The sequence below is a fragment of the Hirundo rustica genome, chromosome 2, assembly GCF_015227805.2.
Source record: "Hirundo rustica isolate bHirRus1 chromosome 2, bHirRus1.pri.v3, whole genome shotgun sequence".
NCBI classification, from domain to species: domain Eukaryota; kingdom Metazoa; phylum Chordata; class Aves; order Passeriformes; family Hirundinidae; genus Hirundo; species Hirundo rustica.
This window is the reverse complement of record NC_053451.1, coordinates 57381787-57398075: the sequence shown is the minus strand read 5'-3', so window position 1 is coordinate 57398075 and position 16289 is coordinate 57381787. Positions and strand designations below refer to the sequence as shown.

Sequence of the window (16289 nt, the reverse complement as noted above, 5' to 3'; positions counted from 1 at the left end):
CTCTGCATTTTCTCTGCAGTTTGCGGTTATTTCAGAAGTTTGACAACTTCAGGATTCTTGTGTGTGGTGGCGATGGAAGTGTGGGTTGGGTCTTGTCAGAAATTGATAAGCTCAGCTTGCACAAGCAGGCAAGTGTGCATATTTACTTTCCTTGCCTAGACTGACTAGGCTTAATTTTGTGTGCTTACCTTTTCCTTGACTTGGTTCTGTCTTTGTTGCATCTCCATGTATGGGGCAAACTCAATAGTTACTGTTTAAGGGAGGCTTTCACCATTATAAACAGAACGAGTTCTAGCAGAATAGCGCACTTTGCCTTACAAGCTTTAGGCATCATCTATGAAATTAACATTTGTTGATTGAAATAACAAGCATTTGTAACCACTTGTATTTTCTTTCTAGTTTTCAATAGTAGATTTGTTCCTGTGTTGTGTTTCAGTGTCAGTTGGGAGTGTTACCCCTTGGTACTGGAAATGACCTTGCTCGTGTCCTTGGCTGGGGAGGATCCTGTGATGATGATACACAACTTCCTCAGATTTTGGAAAAACTAGAACGAGCCAGCACGAAAATGTTAGACAGGTAAACCTAAATGTGCATATGCATCGCTTACCATGAGATCTAAACTGTATTTATTTGGGTTTCTGATGCCTAAAATCCATCTTGGAGGCTTGGTGTTCAGTGGGTTCGTTTTTTGAGTGCAGGTCTTCATCATGAAGGAAGCTGCGGTTGTAATGGGGAGAGCTCTTTAGCCTGCTTTTTAGAGTAAAGATTCAGAGGGATGAGTGGTTGAAGGAACTGGGAAGTGTGCTGTCCAAACATGTTCAAAAGTTGACAGCTTATTGCATGGCTGAAGGAGCTGCATAACTAACTGTTACAAGAAGTTGTGAGCATTAAGAAATTGGGTAGATTCAAAACTGATTTGAGCAATTTCGTGGACTCCCTGCATGCTTATTAAACACCATTAATGGTGGCATCTTTATTTAGAAAACACCTGAGCTCTCTGTCCTTGGCTGTGGGGAAAACTCACCTTGTGTGCTTTCACCCTTTCCTGAGGCATCACCTGTTGACAAGATGCTGGGCTAATTGGATCCATGACTAATATTTTTGTTTGAGGCATTTTCTTAGTCAAAAGAATGAGATCTTCCCTCTCCTTGTTTCATGTAATTTTTGTCCATAAGGGAAAGCAGCAATCCCCATTAAAAAAAAAAAAAAATCAGAGATGATGTTGGTCATGTTGTTTCAATGGAAGTCTAGCACTGCTTTTGAGAGTACTTCTTATGCTATTCCTTTCTCTCATGAGTGTTTCATTTCTGCTGTATTTACAAACACCTGAACATCATCATAAGAGGTTTTACTTTAGGTTATTTTTATGAAATAGAGAAAAAAGCCTTTTTTTTTATTATTTTAAGCTTTTCTGCAGACTACTTGACTGCTTTACAGCAAAGTGTGTAGAGAAATGCTTGTTACTGATCCTCAGATTCTGAACAACTTGTAGATTATATCATCCCTTTCTGTAGTGAAAAAATACTCTGTTTCATTTTTTGATCTAATTTCAGTAGACTTGGTCCCAAGGCCCATCTGCAGTGATAACTTGTTCTTTTCCGCAGGCTTTGAAGGACGTTGTTGCTATTGGTGGTTTCATACTGCCTATGCTGTCAAGTGATGTCCTGTACCAGACAAAAAAATATATATATATCAAGGAAGACACTTCATCATTTGCTTTGTTTTCATGCCTGCCTCCTCTAGTTGAGATGGAAAGCTTATGTCACCTTAAAGACTTTTCTTTAGGAAGATGTCTACTTTCCTTTGACTTCTGCAGCATGTTTGCACAAATTCTTTTATAATGTGAAAGTTAATTTCCAGAAAATTTTTATTGCCTATATTGAATGTCCCTTTTTTTTTTTTTTTTTTTGCACAAATGAGGCTGATAATCAAATCACTAAAAAACATCTGAGCAATAACACAAATTATTACCTTTAATCTCAATTATTTCACCCATACAGTTTATAGCTACAAATTAAGCTGCCTGGTTTTTTTTTTTTTAAATATGTAGCTATTCTGTGGTGTGACAATGAATTTTCTTTTTGTTAATATAGTAGAGAGAGTGTAAAACTAACAGTCTGGAAACTTGTGATTCTTTCAGGTGGAGTATAATGTCATATGAACTGAAATTACCAGCAAAGCCTTCTATTCTTCCTGTGACTGCAGAAGAGTCAGAGGAGTGCCAGGTGCACTTTTACTTTTGTTTTATTGTTTTGTGTACTTAACTTGGAGCTTCTGGCATGACAATAGCCATAATTGAAGCATTTGTATGAAAAATAGATGTTTTGTGATGTGCTAACTGAAGTGAATTAAGGCCTTTTCTTGCTGTGTATCTCAAGTAAGCAAGGTTTCCAGTTCTATGTTATTTGCCTAGAAGGAATGAAGGTAAGCAAAGCATTCTGAAAAATTTCTTCCTGAATATATGTGTATATTTTAATATGTGTTAGAAACTGTATTTATATAGCATGTTAGATAAGAATGCAATCTAGTGTCATATTATGTAATATAATACTATATATTTTATATAATTCTTATATATTAGTAAAAATTATATATAATGGCATAATTTTGTGCCATGTTACTGTATAATAATATATATACTATGATAATATACATAAATATTTTAAATACATTTTTTAAATTTATAAAAGCAAATGTCTGCTATGTTCAGTTTGGATTAAACATTGAAAAAAAGCCCCCAGGATTTTGGAGGCAAAGGTTGTATTCCTAAGGAAAGACAGAAGCATTTTACAGCTTGAGTTTGATCAGGTGATATCACCCAACTTTCTCTTTGTTCTTTGAGTGAGCTCCAAATCCTAAGCATCATCAAAGAAAAGCCTAGTCTGTCTTCCAGACTAGATTTGTGCTTGATGAGGGTTCCATTTTGAGAGAGAGAGATGCTTTAATCAAATTAATTGGCATGAAAATTCTGACTGAAAAGGAGAATATATTCCCAGGAAAGTTAATGCATATCAACTGAAGCTCAGAAGTACTTGAGAAGCCATAATTAATCAGCAGTCTCTTCAACAATTTAATAATTCAGACTCTTTTAATTGGCAAGGAGGTTATAACCTTTGATGGATTGCTGGATATAGAGATGCAAAAAGGCTGGCATTTTAAGGGGGTAGCTTTGCACACAGCTTTGTTTCTGGTGTCAGCAATGCAGATCAAGGCTTTATCGCCCCTAATTTTTCGAGACAGTTAAAATCTTCAAGTGTGTCGTGATCATCATTTTGTTCTAGTTGTTTCTGGCTTTGGAATTTTTTTAAGCCCCTTCTGAAAATGGAAGGAAGTGCTTGCTCATATGAAACTTCTTTTTTTAGAAAATGTATTCTGTAGGCTATATTACCTGTCATTACTTGAGTTGGACAAAGCCATTTGCTTTTGAGTACCCTGTTCAATCATTATTTTAATTGGGTTCTTTACATTGTTTACTGAGTTAGGCTATTTCAGAAAAAATAATAATTAACCTTATAGTAGTTGTTGGAGTATACCACAGTTTGAAAAGCAAATCGAAAAACATATTTGATTCTTTGCTGTTCCTCCTTCTTTCCTCCTGCAGTTTCAGGAGACTAATTCCTGAAATTTAGAAATCTTGTACTGATGTTTGAAAAACTGTAATTCATTCTTACAGATCAGATATTTATGTTTTGTTTTCTCCTTTGAAATGAAAACTGATTCAATGTCAGAGTCCTACAATGAAGGCTGGGTTTTAGGAGGAAAACCTGAAGTGGTATATCTGCCTGCTCAAAATGAAAGACAAAAGCATGCTCAGAGATTTCAAGAGATTCTTGAAGGGAGCTGTCAGAACTGCATTTATTTTTAGCTTTGGATTTGGAATTTTGTTAGAATTCTCTTTTAAAATTAGGTCTGGATCCAGAGCTGTTTTGCGATAGGATATGTTGTGTGAGGATTCATTTTTGATCCAGTCCAAATATTTTCCTGAGTATTTTGTAATTTGTAATTTTTAATGTTCTTTTAAAGACCAAGCCCTAAATGGCTCGCTCCTTGGGGATTGGTTTTGATAACATTATACCAGTTTGGCAGCCTTTGTCAGTTGTGGTTCTTGGCAAGTGAGAGCCCACCTGACAGTAAAGTAAAAATTCCAGATTATAACTGCAAACTAGATTTATTCTTATTCTTATTGAGCAATTTGTTTTAGGAAAGATGTTCTTATTTAGAAGTAAAATATTAGATATTAGATTATAATACTGTAGGTTGTTATAAATTGGAGAAGGTAAATTCTTTTCTGCCTCACAGACTGATTTTAGCCTAGAAATAACTTAATGTTTTCTCTATAGGAGGAAAAGAACTGTGGATCAAGTTCTCAGATGCAGTCTAACTTTGAATATTAAAAGTCCGGTACTTAAAGTACATGTATGCACATAGAATCTTCGTTGCCAGACACTTGGCCTTGTATTAGATCTGAAATGGAAATCCTGCTATTTTTGAGGTGTTTAAACTCACTGCTTGGTGTTAAGCCGCTGGAATGCATGGAAATTGAAGTCTCTTTCTCTCTATTTTCAGATATCTGCTTATGAGGATTCAGTTGCCGCTCATCTTGCAAAAATTCTCAATTCTGATCAGCATTCTGTTGTCATATCATCTGCCAAGTGAGTCAATCAGTTTTATGTACAATGTGGGGGACAAATTCCCTGTGCAAATCATCACCATAATAGCATTCTGTCTAAGCCTGATTTTCTTATGGATGGCCAACTGACTTGGCTTAATATATCTTGATTTATATCTTTTAGTGTGGATGTCATTTCTGCAAAATTTTTAGACAGTACAGTTGTAATGGATGGCTTAATACTAAATCAAAAAAATAATCGCACAATATCTATGTAAAATGAGGTTAAATCATTCCAAATCTGTGTATGGCCTAAATACAAAACTTACTAATGCAAAGTTGTGATCCACTTCACACTGCATTTCTTCTGGCTATTTTTTGTAATGCATATGTCTAGAGGACAAACAGTTTCACCAGTGTGAAGCAGAACTTGAGCTTATGTAGCTTTGTTGTAGCCCTGTCTATATCAGTTCAATCAAAACTGATCTATGACATTAATGGGATCTTTTTCCCTGAACTGAAACATTTTGAAATGAGAGAAGTTTGGCAAATCATGGACATCATCTGAAATCAGAACTGTTCTGTGGAAAAATATCATATGATATTTTATTTAACTTCTCTATGAAAAAATATCTTATGTTTTGCAATATGCAAAAGACCAGTCATAGCATCTTTAAAAATACAGCTGAATATCACATCTTCTTTTTTCTCATAAAAGCAAGTTAACAAATTCCATTTTTAAACTATAGCTAACACATGGAAAAGATTAAACTGCAGGATATTATTAACTCTAGATTCTAAATTGGTTCTTTACCTTGTTAAATCTGTTTAATTTCTGTCAGAAAAATGTCAACCAAATGAACAGTACTGAGTGATTATCCTTACCTCATTATTAAGTTTGCTGTCTGTCTGCAGTGCAGGTAACAGGAACCAAGTCTTCTTCTGGTTTACACAGTGAAAATTCTTTGCAGCCACTGTAGTTTGGACAGATAAGCTTCAGGGTTGGTTGAAAAGCATGAGCTCTGCAATGGGATGTGTGTGGCCATATGCTTTCATCTGAGATGTGCTCCCTTAAAGTCAGTAGATTTTCTCCATGGCTTTTAAGCTCCAACTTTGCATGGGAATTTGCATGACTGTGTTTGAAGTTACCAAAGTGAATACAAGTTTGCTAAGTCCTCTCGTAAGGGAGGTGTAAAAGCAAAGGAGTGGATAAAATCAGGAACGTTTATTTCAGATAAGAGGCCGAAATAAAATGTATGCCAAGGCTTAAGTGAAAGAGTTTCTGTTTTTTGTTTTATCACTTCAGTTTTGGAAGCTATAGGAAAGAATGTCATCTGGTTTGCAAGTATGATCATGGAGTTCAGTTTCCAATGAGAATGATTTACAGCAGTGTACATATAAATAAATTGCCATAAGAATTTAATAGTCAAAACATATCTATTTTATTTCATTTGATTTCTTCCCTCTCCTTCTTTTATCTGAAGAATATTATGTGAAACTGTAAAGGACTTTGTTGCCAAAATAGGGAAGACTTACGAAAAACCAATGGAAAATGCAGAGGAAGCTGATGCCATGGCCATTAAAGTAAGATTATGACTACATTCAGGTTTAAAGCTTTTGGGTTCTTAAAGTTTATGGCTTATGAATGTTTAATTTTCACGTTGCTCTAGAATGCCCAGCTTGGCTTTAATTTCAACCAGTGACTTCAAGACTCTTCTCTTCTTATTGCATAGAGTTAATTATTTCCAACAATCTCTTTAAACTGTTTATATTTTCTTTCTTCATAAAGGATAAAGTTCATAGTAGCATACGTAGAGATAAAAGGATGTTTTTTTGCATTAGTTATACTTCTAGGGATTAAGTTAGCTACAGGAAAACAGTGGGATAATGAAGAGTATGCTGCAAGAATGAAGAGGAGACAAACCACAATGTTAAAAATAGTGGTTTAAGCTGCAAAATAAAGAGATCGTGTTGCAAAAACATTGGGAAAGAAAACAACAGAAGGATTTGGTATGAGACACAAAATTTACATGAGCTGAAAAGAAAAGAGGAAAACAGAATCTTTGACAATCCCAGAGTCAGAAAATGTACTTGCTAAGTGGCAATTTGTGGTTCACGTTTCTATCTGATGCACATTTTAGAAGATTAGTTTTTCCTCTTAACTGTTCCAAGGCCAGAGAGTATTTTCTTTCTCTTAGGCACAGAAAATCCTTTCTTTTCCTGCGTACCTAGAGAGAACAATTACTTGGTGTTGGGGAGAGGCATTTGACAGAGTCTGATTCTGGCGTGAGCCGTTTGCTCTGTGACAACTTGCTTAAATATACAGCTGTATTGCAAAAACAACCCCATGTGTCTCAGGCTAACAGCTGATGGATACCTCTCAAAACTGGAGTAATGAACACCCATGTATGGGCAAACCTCTGGTGGTTTTCCATGCTGAAAGTCATTGGGAGAGGGCTAGGATGTAATCTGTGCAGTTATGGGGCAGGCTGAGTTTAGCATGGAGTGTTATTTGAATCTCAGTCTTGGGGGTTTGTATTATAATTGTTTTGATCTTGTTGAGTGTCACGAGGTCTTTGCAAAAGCCCATGCAGACCTACTCATAATCTGATATTCTGAAATGTTGAACCTTGGTTTGGATTTTACATAAGGAATTACATAGACACTAAAGACACCTACAGTTTCAAATAAAATCTGGTAATGTATTTCCTAAAAATATTTGCATGTTCACTGTTGAATTTCTTTTTTTTTTTTTTTAAATGTGTGTGTGTCTTTTCCACTTTGTCCTAGTGCTCAGAGTTAAATGAAAAGCTGGACCTATTGCTCCAGGCTCTTCACACAGAAGCCCAGGCTGCTCCCATTCTCCCAGGCATTGCTCCCCCCATTGTGGAAGAAGAACCAGAGGAGTTCTCAAGTGAAGAATCCTTGTCTGAAAGTAAAGAGCAATTAGCAGAGTGTGTCTCAAAGTCTTCCCAGAAGCTCTTCAAACCAAGGGAACAGCTAATGCTCCGAGCAAACAGCTTGAAGAAGGCTGTGAGGCAGATCATTGAGCAAGCAGAAAAAGGTGCACATCAGCAGCATTTTGATCCGTATTGGTAGTACAGGATAATGATGTTTGTTTGTCTAACTGGAATAGGTTTTCTATAAAATTTGATTTCTGTATTCTTACAAAGATAAAATAATGTGTTTATTGCAAGCTGCAAGGAAAGAATTGCAGCTTGTTTGAATGTTGATGACTGCAGGTGTGAGTATTTATGTATGTGTGTGCACATATAATGTGTGTATGTGTATAAAAGTGCACTTCTTTTAACTATTAGCCTCCACAAAATGAAAATTTCTGACAGCACATCTTTGTCAACTGGTAAAGAATTGACTGACTCTTTCACTGAATTGACAGTAGAGCTCTTCTGTTGATGTTTTAAAACAGAAAGCTAGAAAATAAAGTGCTTATTTCGATATATCCAGTTTTTCTTTAGAATCCTTGAAACTTTGTCCTGTCTCTTAATAACAGTTGTGGATGAGCAGAATGCTCATAGTGAAGAGCAAGTGAACCAATCTCCAGTAGAATACAGCAAAGAATTGGATGAATCCAAAGAAGAGGAAAAAGAGGAAGATACAAAGGAACTTGAGTCTCCATCAAGTGAGTAAATTAGGAATAAAGTAGAAATATTCCATCTCCTTATAGTTGTATTTGGAGCATAATTGGTTCCTGTTTGACTGGAAGCTACTCACAAATTCTAATAGATTTGAATAAATAAAAGTTAAGGGAAAAAATGAGGGAAATAATAGATGAAGAGTCTTTTGGAATGTATTTACAAAGCTGAGAAGGGACTTGTTGGGGAGAGAAGCTCCTGAATTTAATCCAGTTTTTCACACTCACCTTTCTACATGGACCTGAGCAAAGACTAAAGCCTAGGTGATGGTGGCAATAGCATTTCTCAGTTGTAGACTGAGATTCCTAAGCTACATGGAAATTTTAGGAAAGCTGCTTATTAGCAGTGGAAATTTCAGTCTTTTCCATATTATCAAAATGGATGGACAGTGATACACCGCTAGTGAGGTCACAAGGGGATCTGTGAGTCATAGAGAAACAGAAACTGGTAGGCAGCAAAGTCCATCCTCTAGATACTTGGTGAGCAACTTCTTGGAGAAAAATGAGAAAAGTATTTTGGGATTTGCATCTCCTTTTTTCACCCTAACCCACACTAACGTCCTCAAAAGTTGTCCTTATAAAGCTCTGGTCTGAAGCTGCTGTCTGTCTGCTGGAAATAAGACACTGGGCTATTGGGGCTTCTGTTGACCCAGGATCTCATGTTTTCTCTAGAAACACATCAGGCTTTCTCCAGTGACTGTCTCTTCAGTGATCCCTTTTATTTTCTCTTGGTTGTAGGAATCAATGCATGTTGGTTGTCCCTGTTCAATAGTAGCTCATAGAGGATGCTGGCCCTACGTATGACCCAATCCTACTGCCATAACTTTATAATAAAGATACACACGTCTAGAAATTTATTGAACTCTGTGTTTCTTGATGGTATAATTTCTGCATCTAATGGGGAGCTGTATTATTCTTACGTGTGTGGAATAGAGTGCATATTAATGCTGTCACTGGACGATAGATGTTTAGGGACAAAGCATGAAATGTGAATTCAATTATCTGCACTGAAACATCAGTTTTACTCATTAGGGCTCTGTTGTTTTTATCAGAGCATTCACAGCAAAAGTTTATCTTTATTGCAGTTATTCCCATGAGTCTCATCTGTCAAATAAAGAGCAGCTGCTCTGCTGATTTTCCTATTTAATGCAACTGCCTTGTTTGCAAGTACAGAGAGAACAGACTGTGTGTTGTGAATTTTTCAGTAGTATTATGAAAAATGAATGTTAATTTTTTCCTGAGTATTATATTTTACTCTCTGAGAATCTTCCTGGTCATTTGAGGAAGATAATGTTTTTCCATATGTTAATACCTTCATCTAAATATTTAATGATTCTTGTTAGAGTCTTGTTAGATATTTGATGTTTTTATTCCTTTTTATTTTTTGACATTATTGCAGTGTTTTGTCATGCATAGATACAAATCAGTGTGTTGTACTGCTACCATGCGATGTTGTAGTATTTTGTGACAACTGCTATGGCTGTTATGCAGGTGTTAAAGTCAGAAGGAGCTGTTAGACCGTTTGGTCAGTCCTTTCATATAAAACAATCCAGAAAAATTCACCCACTTTTCGTTGTCCCACTTATAATAATTTCTGTTTGACTTCAGCAAGTCATCCAGAAGGGTGTGTAATCTTATTCCAGGGATACAAGAAAGTGAAGAATTTTCCATTCAATTTACAGTTCTACGTTAGATGATTATCACTTACAAAATCCCTGTGAATGGGCAAATCCTGGCCTGAAGTAATCTGAACACAATGTCTAAACTCTTGTTCTAGTTATTCCTTTTGTCTCTAGATTTTTCCACTCAACATTTTTTTTCCATTAATGTCTTCATACAGTACACATACATTACTCTCAAGCTATGATTGACATGACCTGATTTGTCCCACTCCTGCCACTGAAAAGGATGCAGTCTATCCTTCCCACCACATTCCAGGGGCTGTTTCCCTGCTGTTGTCTTGGTGCTAGTCCTACTAATTCTATTTTTTGCTGGATTAGCTTTCATGTTTTGAGAGGAAAAATCAGATTATCTTGAAATCATTTCAATTTTTTGGTTCTGAGCTTCTTCAGATGGTCAAGTTTGAAGCTGTCCTAAGCTGAGGTAGTTTTAACATGTGAGATAATTTGGAGCAGAGATAGCCAAGAAGTATCTGTCTGTGACCATCTGTTGTGTGAGAGTTTTCTACATGCGCATGGAAATGCTATAACAAAGCATTTGGTAATACCCAAACTTTTTTCATTGGGGCACCGGTTTCTGGGTATGTCTGATGGGGCTGAATTGCACAAAGATTAAATTCGCCAGGCTGAGGCATATTCTCTCAGGCTCCTGAAACAAGTTCTGCCAGGAAAGTAAAGTTCAGCACCCGAGGTCAGCCCTCTGCAAAGCTGATCCTTCTTCATTGCCCCAAAGGGCGGCCAAATGATAACTGGCCTCACTGAGCTACCAATTACTCTTTGTGAAGATCTTCTCTTTCCCCTTGATTTTCTTCCCTTTCTCTCTCCTCTTGATTTTCTTCCCTTTCCTTTTCCTGAGCCTTTTGTCAATAACAGTTATATCAGCTGCTAAACATTGATATCTGTCGAGGTTTCACTGTTCCATCTTCCGGAGAATTTTAATAAATAAGTTAATTATTTGGGAAATTGCTGGTTTGTTTGTTTTCCGAGGTTTTTCTGTGAAAAAAGATGATGGAAAACTATTTCCCCCGCAATCTCTCTAAATGCAGAAGACAAAGGTGAACATGGCTTTTTTCCTTCCCTTGTGGTTTTCAGTTTGTCTGTAAATAAAGATGTCAGAGTTTTCTCTGATTTTTTTCAGAATCTCTTGCAGGTATGGGCCCATTTTAGCTGCTTGAAGAAAACAGTGTAGGTGTTGATGAGACAGATATTCTAACCTACAGGTCATGGAACTACCTATATTAAAATTGTTATAAATGATAATATACTGTATACTGTGTGTATATGTACAAGTAAACATAGACAAACTTTAATTATTTCAGTAATATGTTTATCAGAAGCTTACTGCAGTGTTAAACACTTGCATTTTAAGGTGGATATAATACATTTTATAAACATATTTACATTTAATATATATAATACTTTTGCTGGTAGCTTGAAGTATAAGCTGGGAACTCGTCATGTTGAGTGCCATGCACACTTGCTCATTTTAATTTGTATTTGTCACTTGATGTGGTTTTGAGTTTTCTTACACTATTTAGAAGAAAAATTGTGGTGTGAGGGGGAAGGATTTTTTTCATGGAGTGGTAATAGATTAAGTTAATGCTCGTGATGTATTTTTCAGGCTTGTAAAAGCTATGTATTGGTAATGTCATCATAGATCTAATTAGTGTTCTTACTTCTGTTTTTTCTGCACAGCTAAAACTGCACCAAGATCTCCTGATAGACGTACAAGCCGAGGTATCCATACTCAGACAGGTTCTTTCTCTGCTCCAGCTTTGGCAGCTAGCAAGGAAAACCTCCCAGTACTGAACACGAGGATAATCTGCCCAGGTAATTATGATTTTGAAATCTGCTCTTCCTACCCTACTTAATATTGTCTTCCAATCTCCTGCTTGCTGTCAAATAATGACTTTTATTTCATGCCCTGAATTTTTTTGAACCAACATAAATATCTTTGTGTTGTATTTTATAGGAGGAGATACGTAATAATGTAGAATATTTCTGATTGGCACAACACCAGAAATAGCAGAAGTGTTGCATTTGATTCCGGATGGTGAAAAGTAAAATTCAGGATCATAGAACTGCAGAGTGGTTTGGGTTGGAAGAGACCTCTAAAGATGATCTAGTACAGCCCTCTGTCATGGGCACTGACATCTTTCACTAGATCAGGTTGCTCAGAAAAGCATTCAGCCTGACCTTGGACACTTCCAGTCGTGGGGCTTGTACAGCTTCTCTGAGCAACCTCATCCCTAACATTTTCCCCCTTTTGTCTGATCTAAGCCTGCCCTATTTGAGTTTAAAACCACTGCCCTTTCTCCTGTCGCTGCAGGTCCTGGTGAAAAGTCTCTCAATCTTCCTTATAAACCTGCTCTATATTTTACAAGGGCACAGTAAATTCTCCCTGGAGCCTTCTCCTCGCCAGGCTGAACAGCCCCGGCTCTCCCAGCCTGTCTCTGCAGGAGCAGTGCTCCAGCCCTCTGGTCATCTTCAGGGCCCTCTGTGGACTTGTTCCAGCAGGTCCATGTCCTTCTTATGTCAGGGTGCCCAGAGCTGGATGCAGCACTCCAGCTGGGGTCTCACCAGAGCAGAGCAGAGGGGCAGAATCCCCTCCCTCACCCTGCTGGCCACACGGCTTTGGATGCAGCCCAGGACAGTTTGGCTTTCAGGGCCACAAGCTCACATTGCCAGGTCACATCCAATTTTTCATCCACAGGCACCCCCAAATCCTTCTATGATTTATCCTAATCAATGGATTAGGATGAAGAGGCTGAGGGACAAAGCTGTTTAAAGTTCAACCCTCTGAGTAAGAGCTGTCTGTTGATATCTCTCTGGAAGTGGATAACTGAAATCACACAAAGTTGCTCTGTAAAACAGCTGGAAAAAAAATCTGTTCTTACCCAAATGCAATTGAAAGATTAAAAAATATCTGTTCTGCTCCAAATGCAATTAATACTAGAGAGCACTAGTAAAATTCTGTTTTAATTAACTTTATTGGTATAGCTAAAACACAGTGGAACCAAACTTATGTTTTTTCTTTAGGCAAATTTAAGTGAAATCTGTTAGTATTTAGCTTTGTTTACATGTATTACAGAGCATTTTGTAGAGTGAAATTGATCTTAGACAAAGTAGGCATGTTGAGGCCGTGATCTTTCCAGAAATTAAGTTAAAACTATGGCTCTGTCAGTTGTAAAAATGGTAAGAATATTCTGTATGTATGCTTCCAAAGGATAGGACAAACGAAAAATCATGGGCAGTAAGGAGATGAAGATTAAACTGAATGAAAAGCTCTAGCAGTCTTTTTGGATGTTAGGTCACCCATTTAGTTACTATACCAGCCAATGAGCATTGGCCTGAAATCCTAACTTTTCTTTGCTTTTTTCCTTCTTAATGGTGGTACCTGAATAGAGCAACCACAACTTAGCATAGCTGCCTTTCTGCTTAAGGGACCCAGAGACCTGTAAAGATAACCAATTTTGGTAAAAATTGAGATAGAATCACAATCCTTCCCTGTACAGATGAATTTTGTTTCCCAGCATGTGTCTTATATGTTTGTCTATTTATCAAATACAATTTTTTTTTATTATTATTTTCTTTCTGTTTTGTTTTGTTTTGTTTTGTTTCTTTTTTAATCAGGTTTAAGGGCTGGTCTAGCTGCTTCCATTGCAGGAAGTTCAATTATTAGCAAAATGTTGCTAGCAAACATCGATCCATTTGGTGCTACGCCGTTTATTGACCCGGATCCAGATTCCTTGTAAGAAATATTTTTTTTCTAAATGTACTGTTTTGCTTTCCTTAAGGGCATCCTTCTTAGTTTTTTGTAGTCTCTTATTTTTTTGCATTATGGAGTTCTTGTTTGCCATCATTTGGCAGTAGACCTTAGTGTCTGAAAACAAGCCGGATTGTGCTGCTTTATTTATGAGCAGTGCAAATTTTTTTTGCAGCAACTGAGAATAATGGGAGACATTTGCTCACTTATCCCTTGCTCACCTGGAGGAGGAGGACAGTAGTCTTTCAGAGCTGGGTTTTTCAGAGTTTACGCAGGAAGATTCAGATGAAAGATCATATTCTGTTCTGTGACCAACTACAGTGTTGGTCAAAGATGTTTGCATGTCCAGGTTCTGTACAAATGTACACCTGATTCTCTCTTTTCCTCTAACAGGGAGGGATATTCAGAAAAATGTGTCATGAACAACTACTTTGGAATTGGGTTAGATGCAAAAATTTCACTGGAATTTAATAACAAACGAGAAGAGCACCCTGAAAAATGCAGGTAATATAATTACTCTGTCAGTAACAGAGCCAAGATGTTTCCATTCTTTTCTTGTCCTTATCCCTTTATATGAATTTCTTTTTTTTTTTTCTACACATACAAGACACAATAATGTGTGTATGTCAATATGTGGATCTTGTTTTGCCTGCTTTCAGAAGTCGGACGAAAAACATGATGTGGTATGGAGTTCTTGGCACAAAAGAGCTATTGCAGAGAACTTACAAGAACTTAGAACAAAAAGTTCAACTAGAGGTAAATTTTATTTATGGAGAGAGTTGCTGGCACAATGCATAGTAAAGAATTAGTGTTTATTTCTGTAACCTATTATTGTTCTTATGTCGACCCAAGCTGACCTCAAAGGCTTTTGTATGACAATGTGCTATGTAAAACTTGATTCTCCAAGTCATGTTTTTGAGTAAATTGTCAGTACTTTGAGATCACAAAATACCCAGTATTATCTTTCTTATAATTACTGGATTGAAAAAAGATAATAAATTTTGTAGGTAGGATATATTTCTTAATGTTCACTGTATCAAAAGACAGACCAGGTTTTAAGGGACAGAAATGACCATAAAATAAAGAGAAGAAAAGAGATAAGGAGTCTTACTCCTTCAGGTTCAATTTAAAATATCTGAAAGTATCTGCACATACAGAAAGAGCACATAGGTAGTAAAAAATTCCTGACAAAAGAGAGGAGATTCTGCATATGCATTACAAGAAGCTCAGCTACACCACTAGAGACTTTCTCTAGTAGTCACGCAAAAAAAGCAATGTATTATTAAAACAACAGCAAGTTCCATGTCTAAACATAGTTATTTTTTGGCTTTTAAGTTCTAACATAAAATCTAAGTCTTCCACGTGGTACTGGGAATTTAAAGGAGATATAAGTGATTCCCAAATGCAGAAGAAGACTACAGGGTGGTTGCTGTTCTTTTCACCCAAGGAATATCTAGGGTGGATTTTGATAGACAACATATGTAATTTCTCTTTTTATTTCATGCTAACTATTTAATATAGGAGTTTATGATATTTATATGAGGATAACTTTTTAAGTTGAAAGAATTATTTTAGGTTACTGGAGCTCTTTCTCACTCTGAGATTTAGGAGGATTTTGTCTGATAGCAGCAGATTGCTGTTAGCTAAGGATTGAGTAATTATCAAGGAATTATGCAGTAGTTAGCAAATATAAATGACAGGAGAGAATGTTATGTATACTGCAGAAAGAATTCTAATTTAAGGATCTTTTGAATTGGATTCAAATAAAATTCAATAATACCGTTAACCTTTCCATAATTATTTTTTAAATATTCCTGTAAGTAAGTCAGCAAGCAAAAATTTCACATTTACTGTTGTCTTGCATAACATTAGATATATTTTGCCTGCATATTCAGGCTTTAGAGGCAGAATTCTACTGTAATACAAATGGCCGTGCAGCATCTATGAATATCACATCATATTTTGGATACTGTCACATCTTGATTAAAATGTTACATTCTGTCTTGATGCTAAGATTAAATCACAAAAAGAGAGTGCTAAGCACATTCTGGAAATAATTTGCATCTCTTTCTTCTCCTGATAAAGATGCTACAAATTTTGTCCTTATTTCTTTAGATTTTCTTTTTCATTTGTACAATTTTAAGATCTTTCTGTGGACTGGTAATGTGCAGTCATTAGCAATCTTCATTAAAGGCAGCTTGACCGGCAACTTCATGGTCCATGAAGTGCCACCAGAGTCCAGCATTTACAACCTTGTGTTTCTAACTTGCTTCAATTCCATGCCTGTGGCACTGCTGCAGGATTGCACTTCTGACTCCCAGTGGAATGGTTTTGAGATCACTGGGCTCCCCCCTGCAGGCAGTTGTACTGCTGTAAGTCAAGAGTGGTTTCACTGATGTCTGTAAATTTACTTTTGGCCAAAAGTGAGCTTGATGTCATCCCATGATCCTTCTGAGCAGGACATGGAGTTGCTTATGTGTCCTGAGAGATAAAGCAGTAAGAAGGAAGGACTGAACGGTCGGACATAAGAGCAACCTCTTGCCTGCAAAATCAACAACTCCCATCTGCAGCCAGGGTGACACC

General features: G+C 36.7%; 1 protein-coding gene across 3 annotated transcripts in view; it reads left to right on the top strand.

Annotated features, from left to right (window-relative positions):
• The window catches only part of DGKH (diacylglycerol kinase eta), a 71267-nt gene that overhangs the window by 31763 nt on the left and 23215 nt on the right, over nucleotides 1-16289 (top strand). For all 3 annotated transcript variants that reach the window (XM_040056476.2, XM_040056478.2, XM_040056479.2), the window contains 11 exons: nucleotides 20-128; nucleotides 437-576; nucleotides 2141-2225; nucleotides 4567-4652; nucleotides 6094-6193; nucleotides 7400-7673; nucleotides 8121-8249; nucleotides 11636-11770; nucleotides 13574-13691; nucleotides 14100-14210; nucleotides 14366-14462. In XM_040056476.2, coding sequence (XP_039912410.1) covers nucleotides 20-128; nucleotides 437-576; nucleotides 2141-2225; nucleotides 4567-4652; nucleotides 6094-6193; nucleotides 7400-7673; nucleotides 8121-8249; nucleotides 11636-11770; nucleotides 13574-13691; nucleotides 14100-14210; nucleotides 14366-14462 — 1384 coding nt within the window. The remainder of the gene's footprint in view (nucleotides 1-19; nucleotides 129-436; nucleotides 577-2140; nucleotides 2226-4566; nucleotides 4653-6093; nucleotides 6194-7399; nucleotides 7674-8120; nucleotides 8250-11635; nucleotides 11771-13573; nucleotides 13692-14099; nucleotides 14211-14365; nucleotides 14463-16289) is intronic.